This window comes from Xenopus laevis, chromosome 9_10S (assembly GCF_017654675.1).
Source record: "Xenopus laevis strain J_2021 chromosome 9_10S, Xenopus_laevis_v10.1, whole genome shotgun sequence".
Classification (NCBI taxonomy): domain Eukaryota; kingdom Metazoa; phylum Chordata; class Amphibia; order Anura; family Pipidae; genus Xenopus; species Xenopus laevis.
The window spans coordinates 33,566,996-33,586,476 of NC_054388.1; the positions used below are offsets into that span (position 1 = coordinate 33,566,996).

The following is a 19,481-nucleotide window of genomic DNA, read 5'->3' on the forward strand; positions in this document are numbered from 1 at the left end:
AACGAAAATGTTATCTCTTTTACTAGGAGTACTGTTTGCTGTCCCTGATCAGTTGTAGAGTGCTGTGCTGCAGCCTACTTTCTAAACTCATCCCCCATGGCAGCAGCACCCCTGGGTGCAATGCTATGCACAGGTCTGGACTGGGAATCAATTCAGGCCCTGGCATTCCAAGTACAATCAGGCCCAAATAGGTCCCCACCAGCCCACAAATTAGTGAGTGTCTATGGCATTTTGCTGCAGCCCCTCTGGTATTTGCCAGAACCCACCAATTGCTAGTCCAGGCCTGGCTGTGCATGAAATGCTTGGAGACAGGCTATGACATGAAATGCTGGAGCCATACTGTGTCTATAATAAAATGCTGGCACACATAGTGCTTCTTTACTCGTGATATTACCATTCTGTGTTTCGTTAAACTGACATGGTCAATGGGATGTAGCTACAAAGTAGAAGAGGTCAAAATGTCAGCAATGGGTGCTATGTACCAGTAAGAGAAGGAACAACACAAGCACAAAATAAGATCTTACAGGAAAATAACTGCAGTGTGATGAAACAGTGGGGTGGCACTTTAAGTGGAGTAACCATCCCAAGTGAACACTGCCCAAGGCCTTATTCTGGAGAGGGAACTGTGGCATAATCAGAACATATAGACATGTGACTGTTAATTGTTATGTGCAAGGTGGTGCCCAAAATATATTGTCCAAAATATAACAAAAAATTAGTTGGGTTGTTTAATAAATCCTTAACCAGTCAGGGGTAATAGATCATATATCACGCCAGAGGTTTCTCTTCTGCCAATACATTTGAAGTATTTCAGAATGAATTATGCTTCTTGAGCATCTTGATTGGAAATTGTTTAAACCTGTGCAAGCACCACATGGTATACGAAAAAACCCTTGTGATTACGATGGCCATCCCTCTTGCAAAGGCTGTTGGGTAATGGCGTGCAGCTGAGCAATCAGTCAGGGAAAGCAGATAGTTGGCGCACCCATAGTCTTACTGCACTTGGTGCACAGATGTTTAGGGGATATATTAGCATCAGGCAGGCAATAAGCTGGCAAGGAAGTGTGCGTTTTGGTTGATACCGTCTGCCAAACACCCCCTGGCGCAGGTTGACTGCATAGCAAACATAAAAGCCAGTACAATTGAATACAATTAGGGATGCACCGAATCAGCGTCCGACTGGAACACCAGGGGCCCAACAAAAAACCTAAGAACAGGGGCCCACTCTCTACTATTCCTCTTCTCCTCACTCAACCTCTATTCTCCTAGTCTATTTTCTTGACATACTATAATCTATTTCCATCTATTTAGCCTCTTAGTTCTCATAGAAATAGGGAATGACCCTGACATAGGCCAAATGTTTAGGAGCAGGAGGGCCCACCGGGAGTTTTCCTGGTATCCCGGTGGGCCAGTCCGACACTGCACCGAATCCGGGATCCAGCCAGGATTCGGCCTTTTTCAGCAGGATTCAGATTCGCCCGAATCCTTCTGCCCGGCCGAACCGAATCCAAATCCTAATTTGCATATGCATATGCAAATTAGGGGAGGGGAGGGAAATCGCATGACTTTTTGTCACAAAAAAGGAAGTAAAATGTTTCCCCCTTCCCATTCCTAATTTGCATATGCAAATATGCATATGCAAATTAGGATTTAGTTCGGTATTTGGCCAAATCTTTTGTGAAGGATTCGGGGGTTCGGCCGAATCCAAAATAGTGGATTCGGTGCATCCCTAAATACAATACATTAAAAAAAGCACACAGCAAAGTTAATATCAGTTATAGATATTTTTTCCTTCCATGAAAGGCCAGCCCCACCATTTGGAAGCCACTACATTGGCAGTTATAGCTACTTAAAGGGATACTGTCATGGGAAAATTTTTTTTTTTCAAAATGAATCAGTTAATAGTGCTGCTCCAGCAGAATTCTGCACTGAAATCCATTTCTCAAAAGAGCAAACAGATTTTTTTATATTCAATTTTGAAATCTGACATGGGGCTAGACATTTTGTCAATTTCCCAGCTGCCCCATGTCATGTGACTTGTGCTCTGATAAACTTCAATCACTCTTTACTGCTGTACTGCAAGTTGGAGTGATTATCACCCCCTCCCTTTTCCCCCCAGCAGCCAAACAAAAGAACAATGGGAAAGTAACCAGATAACAGCTCCCTAACACAAGATAACAGCTGCCTGGTAGATCTAAGAACAACACTCAATCGTAAAAACCCATGTCCCACTGAGACTCCTTCAGTTACATTGAGAAGGAGAAACAGCAGCCTGCCAAAAAGCATTACTCTCCTGAAGTGCAGGCACAAGTCACATGACATGGGGCAGCTGGGAAATTGACAAAATGTCTAGCCCCGTGTCAGATTTAAAAATTGAATATAAAAAAATCTGTTTGCTCTTTTGAGAAATGGATTTCAGTGCAGAATTCTGCTGGAGCAGCACTATTAACTGATTCATTTTGAAAAAAAATTTTTTTCCCATGACAGTATCCCTTTAAAGTGTAAATAAAGTGTACAAAGGGTAAATAATCCAGTGATTTTGCAACTTTTCATGTCTACATTGGATGCAATCCCTATAAAGTGAAACGGATGGTTTGGGTCATATACAACAGATATGGAAAATGTATATATAACAAAAGGTAATAGAGAAATATCGCCCTCTGCTGGATACTGCTGACACTAACCACTGGGTGGTGCTGCTAACTAGGAAATTCACCAAAATCAGCACTTGCCTAAGTGCTTAGTGAAAGTTTCCCAACTATAGGCCCCTTGCAAGCCATTCTACTGATAAAGCACAGGGGAGACACAGATAACTGAATACATCAAAGGGCCTAACAGGAAGGGAGTATACATCAGAGAAGGGCTGCCCAACTAAAGGATGGAGGTCAGATGTGGCCCTCCAAGTCATTTTATGGCCCCCCTGCCTGCGGCATACACGGAGAGACTGTTTTTCTGCATATGTGCAGTGTGGGTGCTGCCATGTTGCCAAAGTAAAATTACACCTATTCTATGGATTACAACGATAGAGAAATGTCATTATCAAATTTTAGATACTAAATTTGTGGATGCTTTGCAGATTCCCTTTACCTGGGAGTTTCTCGGTGAGCTCCAGTATTTTGGCTGCAGTGCCATTAGGTGAATAGGAACTAAAAATGAAAGTGATTATTATAAGAAGGATGTCACATGATGTACAGTTACTGCCCTGCTGTATGGACAATCCCTTGCTGTAATGGCTCCATTATTTAATGTTACTGCCAGACACACTCACTCCATGCCTTACTGACCTCCACCCGCAGATTCCTGAAATTCTTTAATTTCATTGTTCCTTCCCTTTCCCCCGGGCCTGAGCCTGCCCAGCTCATTCACATCACCGAGTAGAGAGTACAGGCCCATTACTGATGCCAGGGGATCGTCTTACCCCAGGTATAATTCCAGCCTTGATCAATCCAACTAAAGTTACATACATAGGCATTGTTTTCCATGGGTTCATATTGTGCAGCATAATAACTGGATACCTGGGGACATGGCGATTTTACACATATAATATAGGGCCTACAGATTTGGAACAATGGCATAACTATTCATACCTCCCAACTGTCCCATTTTCAGCGGAACAGTCCCGCTTTTGACAGCTCAACCTGCAGTCCCGCATTTCTACTTAAAATTCCCTACTTTCTCTGCACTGACCAGAATTTGAAAACAAAAAACGAAGTCTGATATTACTGGGCCCCACAGACATGTTTTACTGATTTTTATTGAAATTGTATATGAATTAGGGCCTCCTGGGGCCCCTTGCAGCCACAGGGTCTGCTTCCTCTGTAATTACGCCCCTGGGCTGGAAGTTAGAAAATAATAAAATACTGTCATACAGCCCTTCTATACCCACTTCCCCTATACACTCAAATATGTTTGTATACTCCATAACACTCCCATACAGTCATTTACTTTTATATTCCATAATACAGCTCTTATTATTCGAGGGGTCGCCATAACTCTGTTTTGAGGGAGGCATCATTATGGTGCAAATGCAACCCTGTAGCCTGAACCAATCATGTTTTTTGAAGTAGCTCGGAGAATTGTGTAGCTATAATACAGTAAAATCTCCATTCAGCTCCAGCAGTAGAGGAACTTTCCCTTTAATACATAAGATTACTTGGACGCCATACAGGACAAACCACATTAACGCTTTAAAATAGTGGGAAATCCAAAACAACAGCAACAGACCCATGGTTCCTGCTCACAAAAGCTTACAATCTAACACAAAAAGTGCAGAACTACACTGGATAAGGGATTTAGTCCTCCTTCATTGTTAAATGATGAAATTAAATATTAGCATAGCAGGGTTACAGCAGAAATACAGCAATGTAGAGGTTAAATAAACAATTAAACCCCCCTCTGCCCCCACCATGAGGTTAAAGGAACAGTAACACCAAAAAATGAAAGTGTGTAATGAAAATATAATGTATTGTTGCCCTGCACTGGTAAAACTTGCTTCAGAAACACTACTATAGTTCATATAAACAAGCTGCTGTTTAGCAATGATGGAAATTGAAAAAAGGCTATATAGCACAGGATAAATCGTGGATAACAGATACCATTATGTTCTACAGAGCTGCTGTGTAACTTGAGCCTTTTCTCCTTTGAATGACTGCCCCCATTGCTACACAGCAGCTCATTTATATAAACAATAGTAGTGTTTCTGAAGCAAACACACCAGTTTTACCAGTGCAGGGCAACACTGCATTATATATTTTTATTACTTTAAAACACTTTAATTTTTTTGATGTTTCTGTTCCTTTAAAGTCTTAGCTGTCTCTGTGCTTGAGCTCAGCAAAATGAACCCTATCCCTTCCTGGTTCCCGCCCTCTACCTGTCACAGGTGATCTCACCCAGCCCGTCACACTTTCCTATCCCTGCCGGAAGAGAGACACAGGTATTGTGTGTGTCAGATATAAATATTTGTATATTGTTTCGCTTTGTGTATTGAAAGCAGATAGACACCTTTGTGCTAGAGACAGGCAGAATTCATTGCTGAGTTGGGTGTCTCTTAATGTGGATGTTTTGAAGATGGCACTGGCTTGGCACTCTGTGATCATATAATGGAAGTAAACCCTGGCGTTTAAAATGTGTGGCCTATAGAATGAAAGGGGCAATGCCTTTAAAAAATCGAGATATAGGGATGTGCACTGTTACCTTTTCTGATTCATTCATAAATCCATATGTGAGTCAGGCAAATGCAGTAAGGTTAGTATGTTAATTCGATAGTTTTGTCAGCATTTGGCTTCTAGGGGATTCTGGGAGTTGTAGTTTCAAACAGCAAGTGGTTTGTGAGGTTGTCATTACTGCAGGAATGAATGCAAAAAAAAAAACATAAGTAGGGATGAGCTTATGGCATTGTTTAGTTCTATACATTGCACGCAGCCTGTGCTTGTATTTTCTTGGGCAAAGCATGTTTATAATAACATGCCTCTATATAGCTCTGCCTATCTCTGTACTCCGCAGCATCCCCTCCATATGTACTTCTATATACAGCTGCACCCCCTTACCTCTGTATGCATGTCCCACAGCTCCTGCTCCACCAGAAATACCTGCCTCTAACTCTACCCCCATATCTCTAAAATTACAGCTTTAGGGATCTTACTGATGAGCGGTTGTAGCTGCACTCCCCTGCGTTCCGTTTTTCTGTGTTCAGCCGCAGGGGAGTGCAGGAATAGACGCATTAAGCTTTTTTCAATGGGGTTGTACTCACAGAGGCGCATGTAGGCGCCGAACGCAGGAAAAATGCAGCATGTTGCGTCTCAACCTGCATTCAGCGCCTGTGCGAGTACAGCCCCATTGAAAAAAGCTTAATGCGTCTATTTCTGCGATCCCCTGCGGCTGAACGCAGAAAAACAGAACACTGGGGAGCGCAGCTACAACTGCTCGTCAGTAAAAGCCCTTACAACTAGATTTTACTTCCCTGCTTACCCTAAGTGTCTGTGTGACCCTAAGCACCTGATATTTGTGCAACCCCAGCCATATACATATTAACCATTGCCTGGGGGCAGTGTTGGACTGGGATGCCAGGGGCCCACCAGAAAACCTTAGGCTGAAAACCCACTTTCCAAACTATTATTCCTCCTCTCCTCGATCTCTCTCTTCCCCTAATCTCTTTTCTCTACATACTATACTCTATTCTTCCATTATAAAGCCTCTTTGTTCCCATAAAGAAATAGAGAATGACCATGAAATAGGCTAAATGGTTAGAAGCAAGAGGACCACTGACACCTGGGCACACAGGGAGTTTTCCTGGTATCCCGGTGGGCCAGTCCAACACTGCCTGGGGGATAAGGAAATCTCACACTGTCAGATCCATTTGCTTGTGGGCATGGGGTGGAGGAGGCTGCAGTAACGTGCCATGGAGGAGGCCTGGAAAGTAAAGTTATGGCACTGGATAGCCCCTTTTGCTTTGCTATACAACTATGTCCCCTTGCACCAGGCCTGGACTGGCAATCTGCGAATTCTGGCAAATGCCAGAGGGGCTGCTGTAAGATGCCATAGACAATCACTGTGGAGTGGGCTGGTAAGGGACTGGTTGGGCCTCTGTGTACTTGAAATGCCATGGCCTATTTTGACTCCCAGACCTGCCTTGCACTGCATTAATGCTGTGTCCCCTACACATATTACACACCTTTATTCCCCCTGCACACAGTATATAGTTTTGCTCCAGTATCTTTTACACAGCTGTGTTCCCCATTGCACACACAACACAGTGAAGCCAGAGTGCTGTTCCCCATCTATCTCAATGATAGTTATTATGCCCCCAGAACCTCACTATGTGGCTGTCTCCCCTGACAGAGTTGCGCTCTCTGACTTGGTACCTCATCCCTGTAAAACTGTCCCTTCTCACTATCTGGCCGTGCCCCTCCTGTACAGCTATTTCTCATCTAAGCTCCAACAAACAACTGTGCCCCCACCCTCACTCTAAAGCTCTGTGTGCCCCTCGCAGGCTGTGACATGTCGGTACATGTGTATTAGCCACCAATGCAACTCCAGTAGGACCGGTAGTTGCCCCTCACTCGCTGACTCTGTACCATTAGCCCCAGGTGTGGATTAGGAGTCGAAATAGGCCCTGGCATTCCAAGTACACAGAGGCCCAAAAAGACCCCACCAGTCCACTAAATAGTGACTGTCTAAGGCATCTTACAGCAGCCCCTATGCCAATTGCCAGAAACCACACATATTTGGCCTGATTAGCCCCCACACAGTTGCGCTTGGATCGCACTTGTGCCCCATATAAGGCGCAGTTGTCATTTCCAGGGGCACAGCCTTGTATAGGGGGCTCCCCGTGTTGCAGGAGTGGGGCTGACAGCTATAAAAGGCAGAATATCCTGTGTTTGGGTTTGGATCTCCTTGTCCCTCATATCCCTCCATCCTCCTCAAATTCCTTCTCCTTGTATGGCCAAATCCCAGGCGGGAGGGCAGGCAGGGGGGTTAGGGCCACATCCCACATTGGCTGCATTCCTCTTCTGCTATTAGAATCGGAGAAAGTTAGTGCAGAACTTCCCTGGCTACGGAGCAGAGCAGCACTCACATACCTACTACAGGTAAGACTCACTGGCACGTAATTACCGGCTGTGTGGCTCCATGCCGGGCACAACTTGTACCAGCACCCTTCTCCCTCCACTAGATCCCCTAAACATGTTCCTTCTCAATAACACATCCAGCTCATGTCTGCCACTGCTGCTAACCTACTCAGTCACAGCCCTGCCACCTCTGCTTGGAGGCAGATCCTGGAAAGGAAGGTAACAATAACTAAATGGCAGAATGCTAGGTTGCATAGAGCACAGCTGACTTTGAGGGTTGGGGTGGGGTGTCTGTCAGGGGACTCTGGGGTTTGTAGTTCAACAACAGCTGGAGAGCTACAGGTTAAATCATAGATGTGTATGTGCTCTTTTACACTGTGTGGCGGGCGTTGAACCCTTATACCAGACTTTTAAATGAATATCAACATACAGTTAATATCTATGCCTGGGACATTGTTTGCACAATTCTATTGGCAATAATCTTTTCCATGGAGTTTAGTGCTGGAGGTGCAGAAGCATTAAAAGCCAAATTAAGGGCCAATGATTGAATCATTCTATGGGTCTGCAGGGGCCCCATTGGGCGGGGATGGCATCACTAATGCTATGTGGTCCTGCCCAATGGCATTTTTAGACCTGTTGGGTTTTTGGGTAGGTTGGGCAGGGAGTTGTGAGTGCCCCATCAAGAGGTCTATAAGTTACTGATTTTGTCTGGAGGATCTAATTGCCCCCCCCTTTATGTGCCCCTTTATGGACAGTGTGAAGCAATGCTGGGGGCTGCAGTATGAAAGCAGCAGGGATTAGACAGTTATCTGGGGGGCGGGGAGGTTGCTGCCTGGGAAAATACACACTACTTGTATACGATTGCGCAAGAGGCTCATCTCTGTGAGATTGTGGCGTGGGTGCATATAGCTCTACCTAGGGTGGTGCCATATAGATTTATAATAACAATAAATTATAAATGGTGGCTAGTGATGTCATCTGTTCTAATTTGTGCTTTGTGAGGTCACTTGTATATGTCCTATGATTCATTCCATAATATGTATAAAATGACAAAGCCTGTGCTCACACATTATTAATGGCACAGGGGGCAATTTTGAGCATTGGGCGGGGGGGGGGGCAGGCGACAGAACACTCAGAATCTCCCTCATCAATTCCTATGCAAAGCAACACAAAACTGCATAATAACCTCTTGTGCCATTACCTATAGGCAAGGAGCTAAACTATAACTGTTTTCTGTATTCTGTATAAGTCTTGCTTCTTATTGTGCTTGTCATTGGACATTTCTGTGCCTTCCCCAAAGCAGGGTCCCTCTGTATACAAGAACAAAGGATGTACATATATGGGAATAAGTGCAGCTCTACTGCTTATACAGTAATAACAGGGTGCCCTGTACTCCATAGATAAATCAACAGCAGGAAGAAACCCTGTTTTCCCTAGAACAGGCAGTATGTGGCCCTCAAGTGCATTTTTATTAACCCTTCCTGCCCAGGGCTTCCATATTTAATAATACAGGTATGGGATCTGTTATTTGGAAGCCCGTTATCCAGAAAGCTCCGAATTATGGAAAGGCCGTCTCCCATAGAATCCATTGTATCCAAATAATTCATATTTTTAAAAATAATTTCTTATTTTCCTGTAATAATAAAACACTAGCCTATTGGGTTTATTTAATGTTTACATGATTTTGTAGTAGACTTAAGGTATGAAGATCCAAATAATGGAAAGATCCGTTATCCGGAAAATCCCAGGTCCCGATCGTTCTGGATAACAGGTCCCATACCTGTACTTCATAGTGGGCTAGTTATCAATCAATAGTTATCAGATTACTGGCATTCTACACAGAAATTTTAGGACACCCATACCCTATGGTCCTGTCACTCAGTTCACTGCTCTAATATGTACCAATTATTAGATTCATTAACCCTATATAAGCCACCTCCTTCTGCCCTGTATATGCCCCATTGACAGGACTCACTCTCCTGTAGTAACACACTATTAAGTTTAAACAGCATGCACTTTGTGCTTAATGCACCTGCTCCCACAAGTAGAAACTGCCACTCCCTTACCCACTCTCAATGTATAACCTCTCCCTGCAAATTCTTCTACAAGTAGGTACTTAGCAGTTAATTAATGTACAGGCCTCTTAACTCTGGGCCAGGAGTGGGGTGTAATGCACAATTTTCAGTTCAGTGACAGTTTTGCAAAGTGCTCTCTTGTACATTTAGAAGTCATTGCTGGAGAGCAGATGGCACCAGTGCAGTAAGGAAAGTATTCAACATATAAATATGCAGCATAGGGCTGCTGGATGTGGAAGGGTCCACTTTCTCCCTTCTAAACTGTTGTTCTACCACTCCCTACAGTGCTGTATGGCCTTACATATTTACTGTCAGGCACCATCTATGTTTAATTTAGAGACATGTCTACTTTCATCTTTGCTTCTAATGCTTTGCCCTTCCCAGAGACTATTGTCCCTGCTGCTACTATAGGCACAATCTCTCCCTACTATACCTGCTATCCCACAGCCACAGTCCCTTCCCAGAGACTATTATCCCACTGTTACTATAGACACCATCTCTCCCTACTATACCTGCTATCCCACAGTCACACTCCCTTCCCAGAGACTATTATCCCCACTGTTACTATAGGCACCATCTCTCCCTACTATACCTGCTATCCCACAGTCACAGTCCCTTCCCAGAGACTATTATCCCACTGTTACTATAGGCACCATCTCTCCCTACTATACCTGCTATCCCACAGTCACAGTCCCTTCCCAGAGACTATTATCCCACTGTTACTATAGACACCATCTCTCCCTACTATACCTGCTATCCCACAGCCGCAATCCCTTGCCAGAGACTATTATCCCACAGCTACTATAGGCACCATCTTATATTAGTCCTTTTTAAGTCTAAGGCCGGCGGATACTGGCTACTGACTACACCTGCAGTTAATTGGATCTTGTATGTGACCAAAAATGGCCTCCATGGCTAATATCTGATTAGGATGGCTGGAAAATCCTGCTGAGTATGGATGGCATGAGAACATGAATGTGGTCCTTTGATGACTACACACTGGTCGTGCAGATACTATACCGGCCTGGCCAGTGTATGGCCACCTTCAGCAAAGCAGCCTTGTAGCTCTTCTATTACAAATCCTTGGGTCTATCCCAAGGATTTAGCCCTAACAAAAAAAATTGTATACAAGCTATACACACCCATCCTGAATAATTTAATGTAGCATGATCAGACCAGCTTTATATAAAAGAACTAAAGAATATAATTAACAAAAGATATTTAATGTGAAGTGATCAGACCAGATTAGTATGAAAGAGATACAGTAGATGGAGAACAATGAACAAAACAATGATGCCGGAAGCAACAGAAATAACAGAGGAGTTCCATTGTGTAATCTCAGCATTCATGTTGCCAGTTTTTCTCCAGTTTGGCTCAGAAAGAACCAGGACACAGTTCAAGTTAATTTCATATCAACCTTCTTGCAGGCTGTTTCTGAATGGACTTGCTATAAAATAATACAGATCACGAAATTATCAAACAACTGACATGGTTGTCCCTTATCCCTGGGGTGTTTGTGTTAGGCTTTAAACCCCTACTAAGTGGGTAAAACCACTGTAGGACTATAGGATTGGGCAACCCAGTGTAGGACAGCGTGCCTTTGTCATTCAGCAATGTAAAAACCCATCTGTGGCTAAACTGCTCCCCCCTACAGGGATGTCTCTTGGTTTCCTATTCTGGCCTGGCCGGGGGAACCCTGGGGAAAGCCCCATTCACAGGCCACCAAGCTTCTATTTCAGAATGAAGTGGCTGTGTTGGCAGCTTTAGTGTATTTGGCATTAGCTGCAATGCATACACTAAGGGGCTGATTCACTAAGCTCGAGTGAAGGATTCGAATGAAAAATACTTCGAATTTCGAAGTATTTTTTTGGTACTTCGACCATCGAATTGGTTAAATTCGTTCGAATTCGAACGAAATCGAACGAATTGAACGAAAAATCGTTCGACTATTCGACCATTCGATAGTCGAAGTACTTCCCCTTTAAAAAAAACTTCGACCCTTTACTTCGGCAGGTAAAACCTACCGAAGTCAATGTTAGCCTATGGGGAAGGTCCCCATAGGTTTGCTAACCTTTTTTTGATCGAAGGATTTTCCTTCGATCGTTGGATTAAAATCCTTCGAATCGTTCGATTCGAAGGATTTAATCGTTCGATCGAACGAAAAATCCTTCGATCGATCGAACGAAGGATTAGCGCTAAATCCTTCGACTTCGATATTCGAAGTCGAAGGATTTCAATTCGAGGGTCGAATTTCGAAGTATTTTTAACTTCGAAATTCGACCCTTAGTGAATCTGCCCCTAAGTGTATTATTATAACTGTGTCATTAACAGATTCAAAGTCTATGGTTGTTTATTGATAAACACACAACATATATTAGAGCTGCAAACTCAATATGGAGTGCACAGTGTGCTCAGAAATATTACCCAACTGTCCTTGCTGATAGGGACACGAATAGTGCAAGTTACATGGCTACAACACCCTATTGCATATATTATGGGCTTGCACATTCAAAACTATTTGGAGTTTGCAAGCCCATAATATCTGCAATAGTGAATATAATCCACCAAATGGGGGTGGTTTGGGGCTTTTTTGCACCTTGTTCTATTTTTGCTCTTATATAATTTGAGTGCCCTCCACCCATTTCTTGTTACTAAAAGTCAACACCCTAACATAGGAGTGAGGTGGGGTTGCCCTTAAAACTCAGCATATTACAGTATGGACCAGTAGAACAACACTTGTTTAGCTTATAGAATACTGATTTTATATGGAAGTTACAATATAATCAGTTTTTTTTTTTTAAAGCATTTCCCATCTCCACCACCGCTCTCACTGCCCATTTGGGTATTCTGCCTGGGACTGTTTTGGGGTTGGCAGCTTTATCAGGGGTATGAGTTTACTTAGGGGCATATTTATTATGTGGTGTAAAAAACAGCAGAATAATTTGCCAGGCATCGCCGTGTAAAAATGGCGTAATTTTTATTTATGTGCTTTTTCTTTGAGCAACTTCTGTCAGAACTTACTTTCAAAGGTCTGAAGCAGTGTACAATAACAGCAACAAATCATTATACTGATACTGGTTTCTCTCATCCCTGTGCATATCTAGTTATTTGCCTCTTCCCGAAATGTGCTGCCTTGGGTCCCCATTTGAGATATCTTCTCTAGATTCCATCAGGCTCAGCTTGGGCTCAGGGCCTAGATTTTTTTTGCTTTTGGAAGGATCTGCAGGCCCAGGGGAAATGGCTGGAAGGGCAACATTACAGAAATAGCAATAAATTCATGGAATGGATTTCCAGCGGGAAAAGCAGAAGGAAGCATTTTAGTGGGATTCAAAATTTCTTTACTCAAACATCATAAAGAAGGAGGGTATAATTGTAGGAGGAACACAGAAAAATCTGTAATCCAATTCTGCACACACTGTACCAACACATCTATATGATGTATGTATGATGTATGAGAGACAGCTATGTATTTTAGAGGCTCATGGTTCCTCACACTTTTTTTACAGTTTCCATAACCACACGCAACCATGTCCAGCAAGAAGACAAAAGCAAAGACTACTAAGAAGCGTCCACAGAGGGCGACTTCCAATGTGTTCGCCATGTTTGACCAGTCTCAGATACAGGAGTTTAAGGAGGCCTTTAACATGATTGACCAGAATCGAGATGGCTTTATTGACAAGGAAGATCTGCATGATATGCTGGCCTCTATGGGTAAATACACAACATAACTACACAATCGATATAGAATTAATGTCTGCAGATGCTGGACCTATGGGAAAAACACTACATAACAATGACTAAAGCACTAATAGATGCACATACTCATGTTGGGAGAAGCAGCTCAAACAAGCAGGGTTCAAATAAACATAATATTGTATTATATGTAAGATGATATGTGTCCTTCTATAAACTGATAGGGTGTTAGTAGTTACTGTGTTTGTTCCATAACCATATAACAGCACTGAGTTATGCAGGGAATCACTCATATATGATAAGGGACCCCCTACTGTAAATTATAAGGACATTAGAAATCACTGAAGGATTCTGTGACCATATAAAGGCACAAGGCTGCAGGCTGAGTTATACAGGAAACCCTGAGTAAAACTCATGTATTATAAGGGATATGTACCCCCTACTGTAAATAATAAGGATATTAGAGGAGTTATGTGACCATATAAAGGCACAAGGCTACAGGCTGAGTTATACAGGGAACTCTGAGTATCACTCATGTAAATTAAAGGATGAATTATAAGGATATTAGAAGGAGTTCTGAGTCACATGCACGAGCCAATAAAACATCTTTTGTCGGGAGCTTTTATCGTCTTGTTTATGTGCACTTTTAGGTTTTGTTGAAGGAAATAAAAAGCCATTAGGCGTTTGTTACAGGCTACTGAGGGATGTAAAATCCTCTGCACCTATGGATATGACAAAATGGGGGAAATTTCAGCTGGAATGGCCAAAGTCTGGATATCCAGATCTTCTACCCAAATTGTAGATTGGAGTATTAATATATGTTTTTATGTATATACCACTACCTGTAAAAAGCATGTAGTCCCATTCCCAAATATCCCAGCCTGCACACGCAACTTCAGAACTTGGGTGCTTGCTGATTTACAGTTCTGAACACACATTGTAGAAGGGCTATTATGACATTCATTGGATTCAGGGTATTGCTGTTTTTAACAGGTAAAAACCCCACTGATGAATATCTGGAAGGAATGATGAGTGAGGCCCCAGGACCCATCAACTTCACTATGTTCCTGACTATGTTTGGAGAGAAACTGAACGGCACAGACCCTGAGGATGTCATCAGGAATGCATTTGCCTGCTTTGATGAGGAAGCCACAGGTACAGAGAAAAGGGACACATTTTGATGTCTAGAATAGATCATCATCACTAGAGAAGATATTAGTGGTCTACCATGGGGACATTTACCTAAAGGTGGAAATGCCAAAAACACATGATCATTTATGGAATGCTGGTCTATTCTGTTAATATATATATTAACCTCTTTCAATTCAGGATTCATCAATGAAGACCACTTGCGAGAGCTCCTCACTACGATGGGTGACCGCTTCACAGATGAAGAGGTGGATGAGATGTTCAGAGAGGCCCCAATTGACAAGAAAGGCAACTTCAACTACGTGGAATTCACCCGCATTCTGAAACACGGGGCCAAGGAGAAAGACGACTAGAAATTACAACGACGGCAATGGTCTGTGGCCGTAAATGAAAGAGATGCTATACAAATGATGGGCAGCGTTTAGGTCTCTCAATTTGTAATTATTTAATATGAGAAGCCTCCCCATGCCAAGCCAACTGTGGCAGTGGTCATATTTAAAATCCTTCACAAAAAAGACTGTAATGCGCCCACTCCTCACCCCTGTCACCTTAGCCGCTCTAATGGGAAGACGTCATATTAATAATATATAAATAAATCAATTTATTCAAGAGTTGTGTGGAACAAGGACATAGCCGGCTCTTATCTTACCATGTGCTGTTTTTAACACCATAACCAGCCGCATGAGGCAAATTCTGCTTTGTATCTGCCACATCCCCTCTTCCCACAGTTCTGATCATTTGGGGTTTTGATCTAAATAAACAAGAGGATAGAATGTGTTCTTGCACTTGTATAGTATCCATGGTTCAATTAGTTTTTTAACAAGGGCTAATAAACCTTCTGACTCTGTCCCTCCAGACCTAGGTGGCGGCTTATTGGCTTGTGTATAGGACCCATGAAAATGCATATAACAGTCCAACAGCTTTGAAAATCCCTTTGCACAAGGACCACATCAGTCCTCATCCGATGGACATCCATAGGGCTCATTTTATGATCCATTTCTAATTGGCCCTGCACATGGGTGGCCAAAGGTAACCGTGTGCACATAGGGAGCTTTCTCAAGGATAAGTAAAGGCTGATTCCAGAGATGACATCAAAATGAATGTGTCTGGTTGCTAAATGACTAGGATCATGAATAAAAAGTGCCATTACTATTAGTACCATTTAGTAAACCTGAATGAACCCTCTTATGCACATTAACTAGGGAACCAGGGCAACTGCCAAGGGCTTCTCATGGTTCAGTTGCATGAGGAATGGAGTTGGGTGGATCAAGGGTATGGCCAGGCAGGTGTATGAGGGCCCACTCTTCCTAAGGGAAGCTTGATATCAAATACTATTAGGCATATTAAATACCTTGAAAAGAAGTGCAACACAAAACTATAAAACCCTAAGCATATATAATCATTGCTGAATTCTTGTCTTGAAGTCAAGCTTTAGTTGCATAGATACATGTACTGCCAAACAGAGTCTCCTGTAGGTTGACAATCCACATAGGGTCTACCAATAGCCAATCACAGCCCTCATTTGGCATCCCAGGTACAATTTGCATGCTTATGTTGCTCTGCAACTTTTTTTTTAAACTTTTGAATATGGCACATGGGTAAAAAATATTGGGGATAAATTGTGCAGCCTTCTAATGGAGAGGAACATGGATAGAGACAGTAGATGGCAGTGTTGTAGCTGGGAAAAGAATAGACGGACTTGGAGTGATCTCTATATGGAACTTGGTCAGTCATCAATTAAAATCGGGGCTTAGTCATTAGCGTCATTTATCATCCCCCTCCGGTTATAAAATATCAGAATATTAAGTTTTATGTAGTGGTGGAACTGTGTAAAAAAGGAGCATCTAGCTGTCACTTCAATAGGACATTTCCCTTGTCATGTTTACATGTTAAATATAAAGAGCCGCATTTGTCAAGGCTTGAATTTCAAATTCATATGAGTTTTTTTAAAACTCCCATGAACTCGAAATGTATCCAAAAAAACCAAATGTTTGAAAGTCGGGTGAATAGAATTGACCCAAAAACTCGAACCGAATTCGATTGAATCTAAAAAACTTGACTGTCAGGAAGGCTGCAAACAACTCCAAATTGATCCCTGGACACCTCCTATTGACTTAAATAGCAATTTGGTAGGTTTTAGGTGGTGAATATTCAAATACGAGGTCTTAAAGGGCCAGAGTATGATAAATCTCGAAAATTTAATTTTTTTAAAAACTCTAATCGAATTTTAATAACTCCCTAGTCGAATTTGACAGTAAAAAAAAACTCGAATTTTCAATTTGACCCTTGATAAATCTGCCCCTAACTGTTATATACGGGTAAAAATCCATCATCCAGAATCCTGTTATCAAGAAAGCCCCAAATTACAGGTTGGCTGTCTCCTATAGACTCCATTTAATCGAATAATAAAAATTAAAATGATATCCCTTTTTTCTAATAATAAAACAGTACCTTGTACTTGATCCCAATAGATATATAATTAATCCTTACTGAAGGCAAAACAATCTTACTTGGTTTATTTAATGTTTACATGATTTTTTGTAGACTTGAGGTATGGAGATTCAAATTAAAGAAAGATCCCTTATCCGGAAGTCCCAAGCATTCTGGTTCCATACCTGTACTATATAAAAACAGGCATTTAACTTCCATCTGATTTCTCTTCAACAGACCATGAAATAGGCTATAGATATAGTTACTGTGTAACTGACATTCCTTCATTGATTGCATTTATATGTGAATTATATATATATTACTCATGTGACCACTAGAGGTGCTGAAAGATGCCCTATGTCAAGTAAGCGACATGGCAGCTTCCATGCACTTACATGTCCAGGTATGGGACCTATTATCCAGAATGCTCAGGATCTGGGGTTTTCTGGATAAGGATCTTTCCGTAATTTGGATCTTCATACCTTAAGTCTACTATAAAACCATGTAAACATTAAATAAACCCAATAGGATTGTTTTGCTTTCAATAAGTATTTATTATATCTTAGTTTGGATCAAGTACAAGGTACTGTTTTATTATTACAGAGAAAAAGGAAATTATTTTTAAAAATTGGGATTATTTGATTATAAGGGTGGTGGCACACGCTGCTACTTGGGGAGATTAGTTGCCCAGCGACAAATCTCCTCTTCTTTGGGCGAATAATCTCCCAAAATGCCTTTCTGCCGGCTAGAATGTAAATCTCCGGCGGGGTGGCACTCAGATTGCTTCGGCTTTCCAAAGTCGCACGTGGTTTTCTGGCAACTTCAGAAAAACAAAGCGATTAGAATGCCATCCCACTGGCGATTTAAATTCTAGCCAGCAGGAAGGCATTTCGGGGTGATTAGTCGCCCGAAGAAGAGATGATTTGTCTCTGGGCGACTAATCTCCCCAAGTAGCAGCGTGTGCCACCACTGTAATAGAGCCTATGAGAGAAACGACCTTTCCATAATTCGGAGCTTTCTGGATTTCCTGATATTGGATCCCATACCTGTACAGAGAAACTGAATGTCCCATAATATCCCCCCCAAAAAAACTAGAAAAGGAAAAGTATGGAGCGATAAAGAAGAGGTATGGAGTACACATGACAATTCAACAGACTGGTGACAGGTAACTAAACTGGGCAAGGCCCTGTGGTGGTGCTGAAAGGGTTAACGATTAACACATTCATGCAATCAGCTCAGAGGGAGATAAGGAATGATAGGGGGGAGGCTGATTGTCTTCCTGTATTTTGCACCCCCAACTCCTGTCATGCACAACAATAGAGCTGAAGGGGACAATGTCCCTTTGTAAATGCCAACCAGCTTTCCAGGTGCAATAGACAGAACAGAGGGGGGTCGAATGTGGCCACAGCCCAATATTGAAGCCCATAAACACACAGATCTGCACAGCATTACCTGCCTTTTGTTCTGTAGATACACACTCATTTGTATCACTATACTCCCCTGCACTGCAGCCTTTGTCAGCCCCTTACAATATTTACATGTATCAGAAAGGTTCATTTGAAGTCCAGGTGTTACCTACACAGTTTGGGAATAAAAACTGCAACTGCTAAAATAACAGCACAGAGCAATTTCAGCTTTATCATTCTTATCAGGATTTATGCACGGCTAGGGTCATGTGACAGGGGCAGTTGTAACTTTCTAAGCACATTGGCTGAGGTGAATAGACTGGGTCATTTATTCCATGGGGCTCAATAAGCTGCAGGGAAGAGACAGGCTCCTCAATAAACAAATCTCTATTTTGTGCAAAGGGAAAATGATTTTATTACATTCATTTTTATATGGTAGATCAGTAAGAATTATTGCTGCACGTTATTCTACATACAGATTGTTTTTTTTCTACGTAGCTTTGTTTTTTTTTTAAATATAAGTGGGAGATGTCATATAAAATGTAATTCTCAAACTCTATTCCATTATATTTTCCAAGATGCCACTATAAAGGGCACAATGCTTGCTGGGCTTTACCAAGCATTAAACTTTATATTTTCTCAAACAGTTCTGTTTTTTTTCTGTACAAATCCGTCCGATTGTCTTACAAGTCACCAAACTGTACTTTTCCCTGTTTATGGCCGATGTAAGCCTTGTTATATGGCCAAATCTGTCCAGTGCTTTCTCTTGCCAAAAGCCTCATCACATCATCAATGCACCAATTCAGTTACAATATTCAAACCCGACTGATAAAGATCTGACTGATTTTTTGGGCAAAGTTGGGAAAGGCACATACATTTATGTTGCCAGTATATGGCCATCTTAAATAAGTGTTTGTTTTAGTATGTTATAGAGTGGTCAGTTATTAGCAACTTTTCAACTGGTCTTCATTTTTTATACAGTTTTTTCATTATTTGCTTTCCTCTTCTGACTTTTTCAAATTTGATTTCCACTTTTCATTATAATAATAATCATTTTACTGTTAGAGTTACTATAATTATTACATTTCTATTCAGACACCATGGTATTCATATTCCAGTTTCTAATTCAAACCATTGCCTGGTTGCTAGGGTAATTAAGACCA

The 19,481-nt window shown here is 41.9% G+C and overlaps 1 protein-coding gene across 2 annotated transcripts; it reads left to right on the top strand.

Moving 5' to 3' along the window:
* Window positions 1-4,812: 4,812 nt before the first annotated feature.
* On the top strand, window positions 4,813-15,339 carry myl9.S (myosin light chain 9 S homeolog). 2 transcript variants are annotated; one of them, XM_018237553.2, is made up of 4 exons: window positions 4,813-4,933; window positions 13,147-13,351; window positions 14,327-14,488; window positions 14,663-15,339. In XM_018237553.2, exons 2-4 carry the CDS (start codon window positions 13,168-13,170, stop codon window positions 14,833-14,835), a joined length of 519 nt encoding a protein of 172 aa, XP_018093042.1. In that variant the 5' UTR covers window positions 4,813-4,933; window positions 13,147-13,167; the 3' UTR covers window positions 14,836-15,339. The 2 variants fall into 2 exon arrangements, with proteins under 2 accessions (XP_018093042.1, NP_001087843.1); NM_001094374.1 differs by lacking the exon at window positions 4,813-4,933 and adding an exon at window positions 7,555-7,586 and having other exon boundaries at window positions 14,663-15,259.
* The last annotated feature ends 4,142 nt before the right edge of the window (window positions 15,340-19,481 follow it).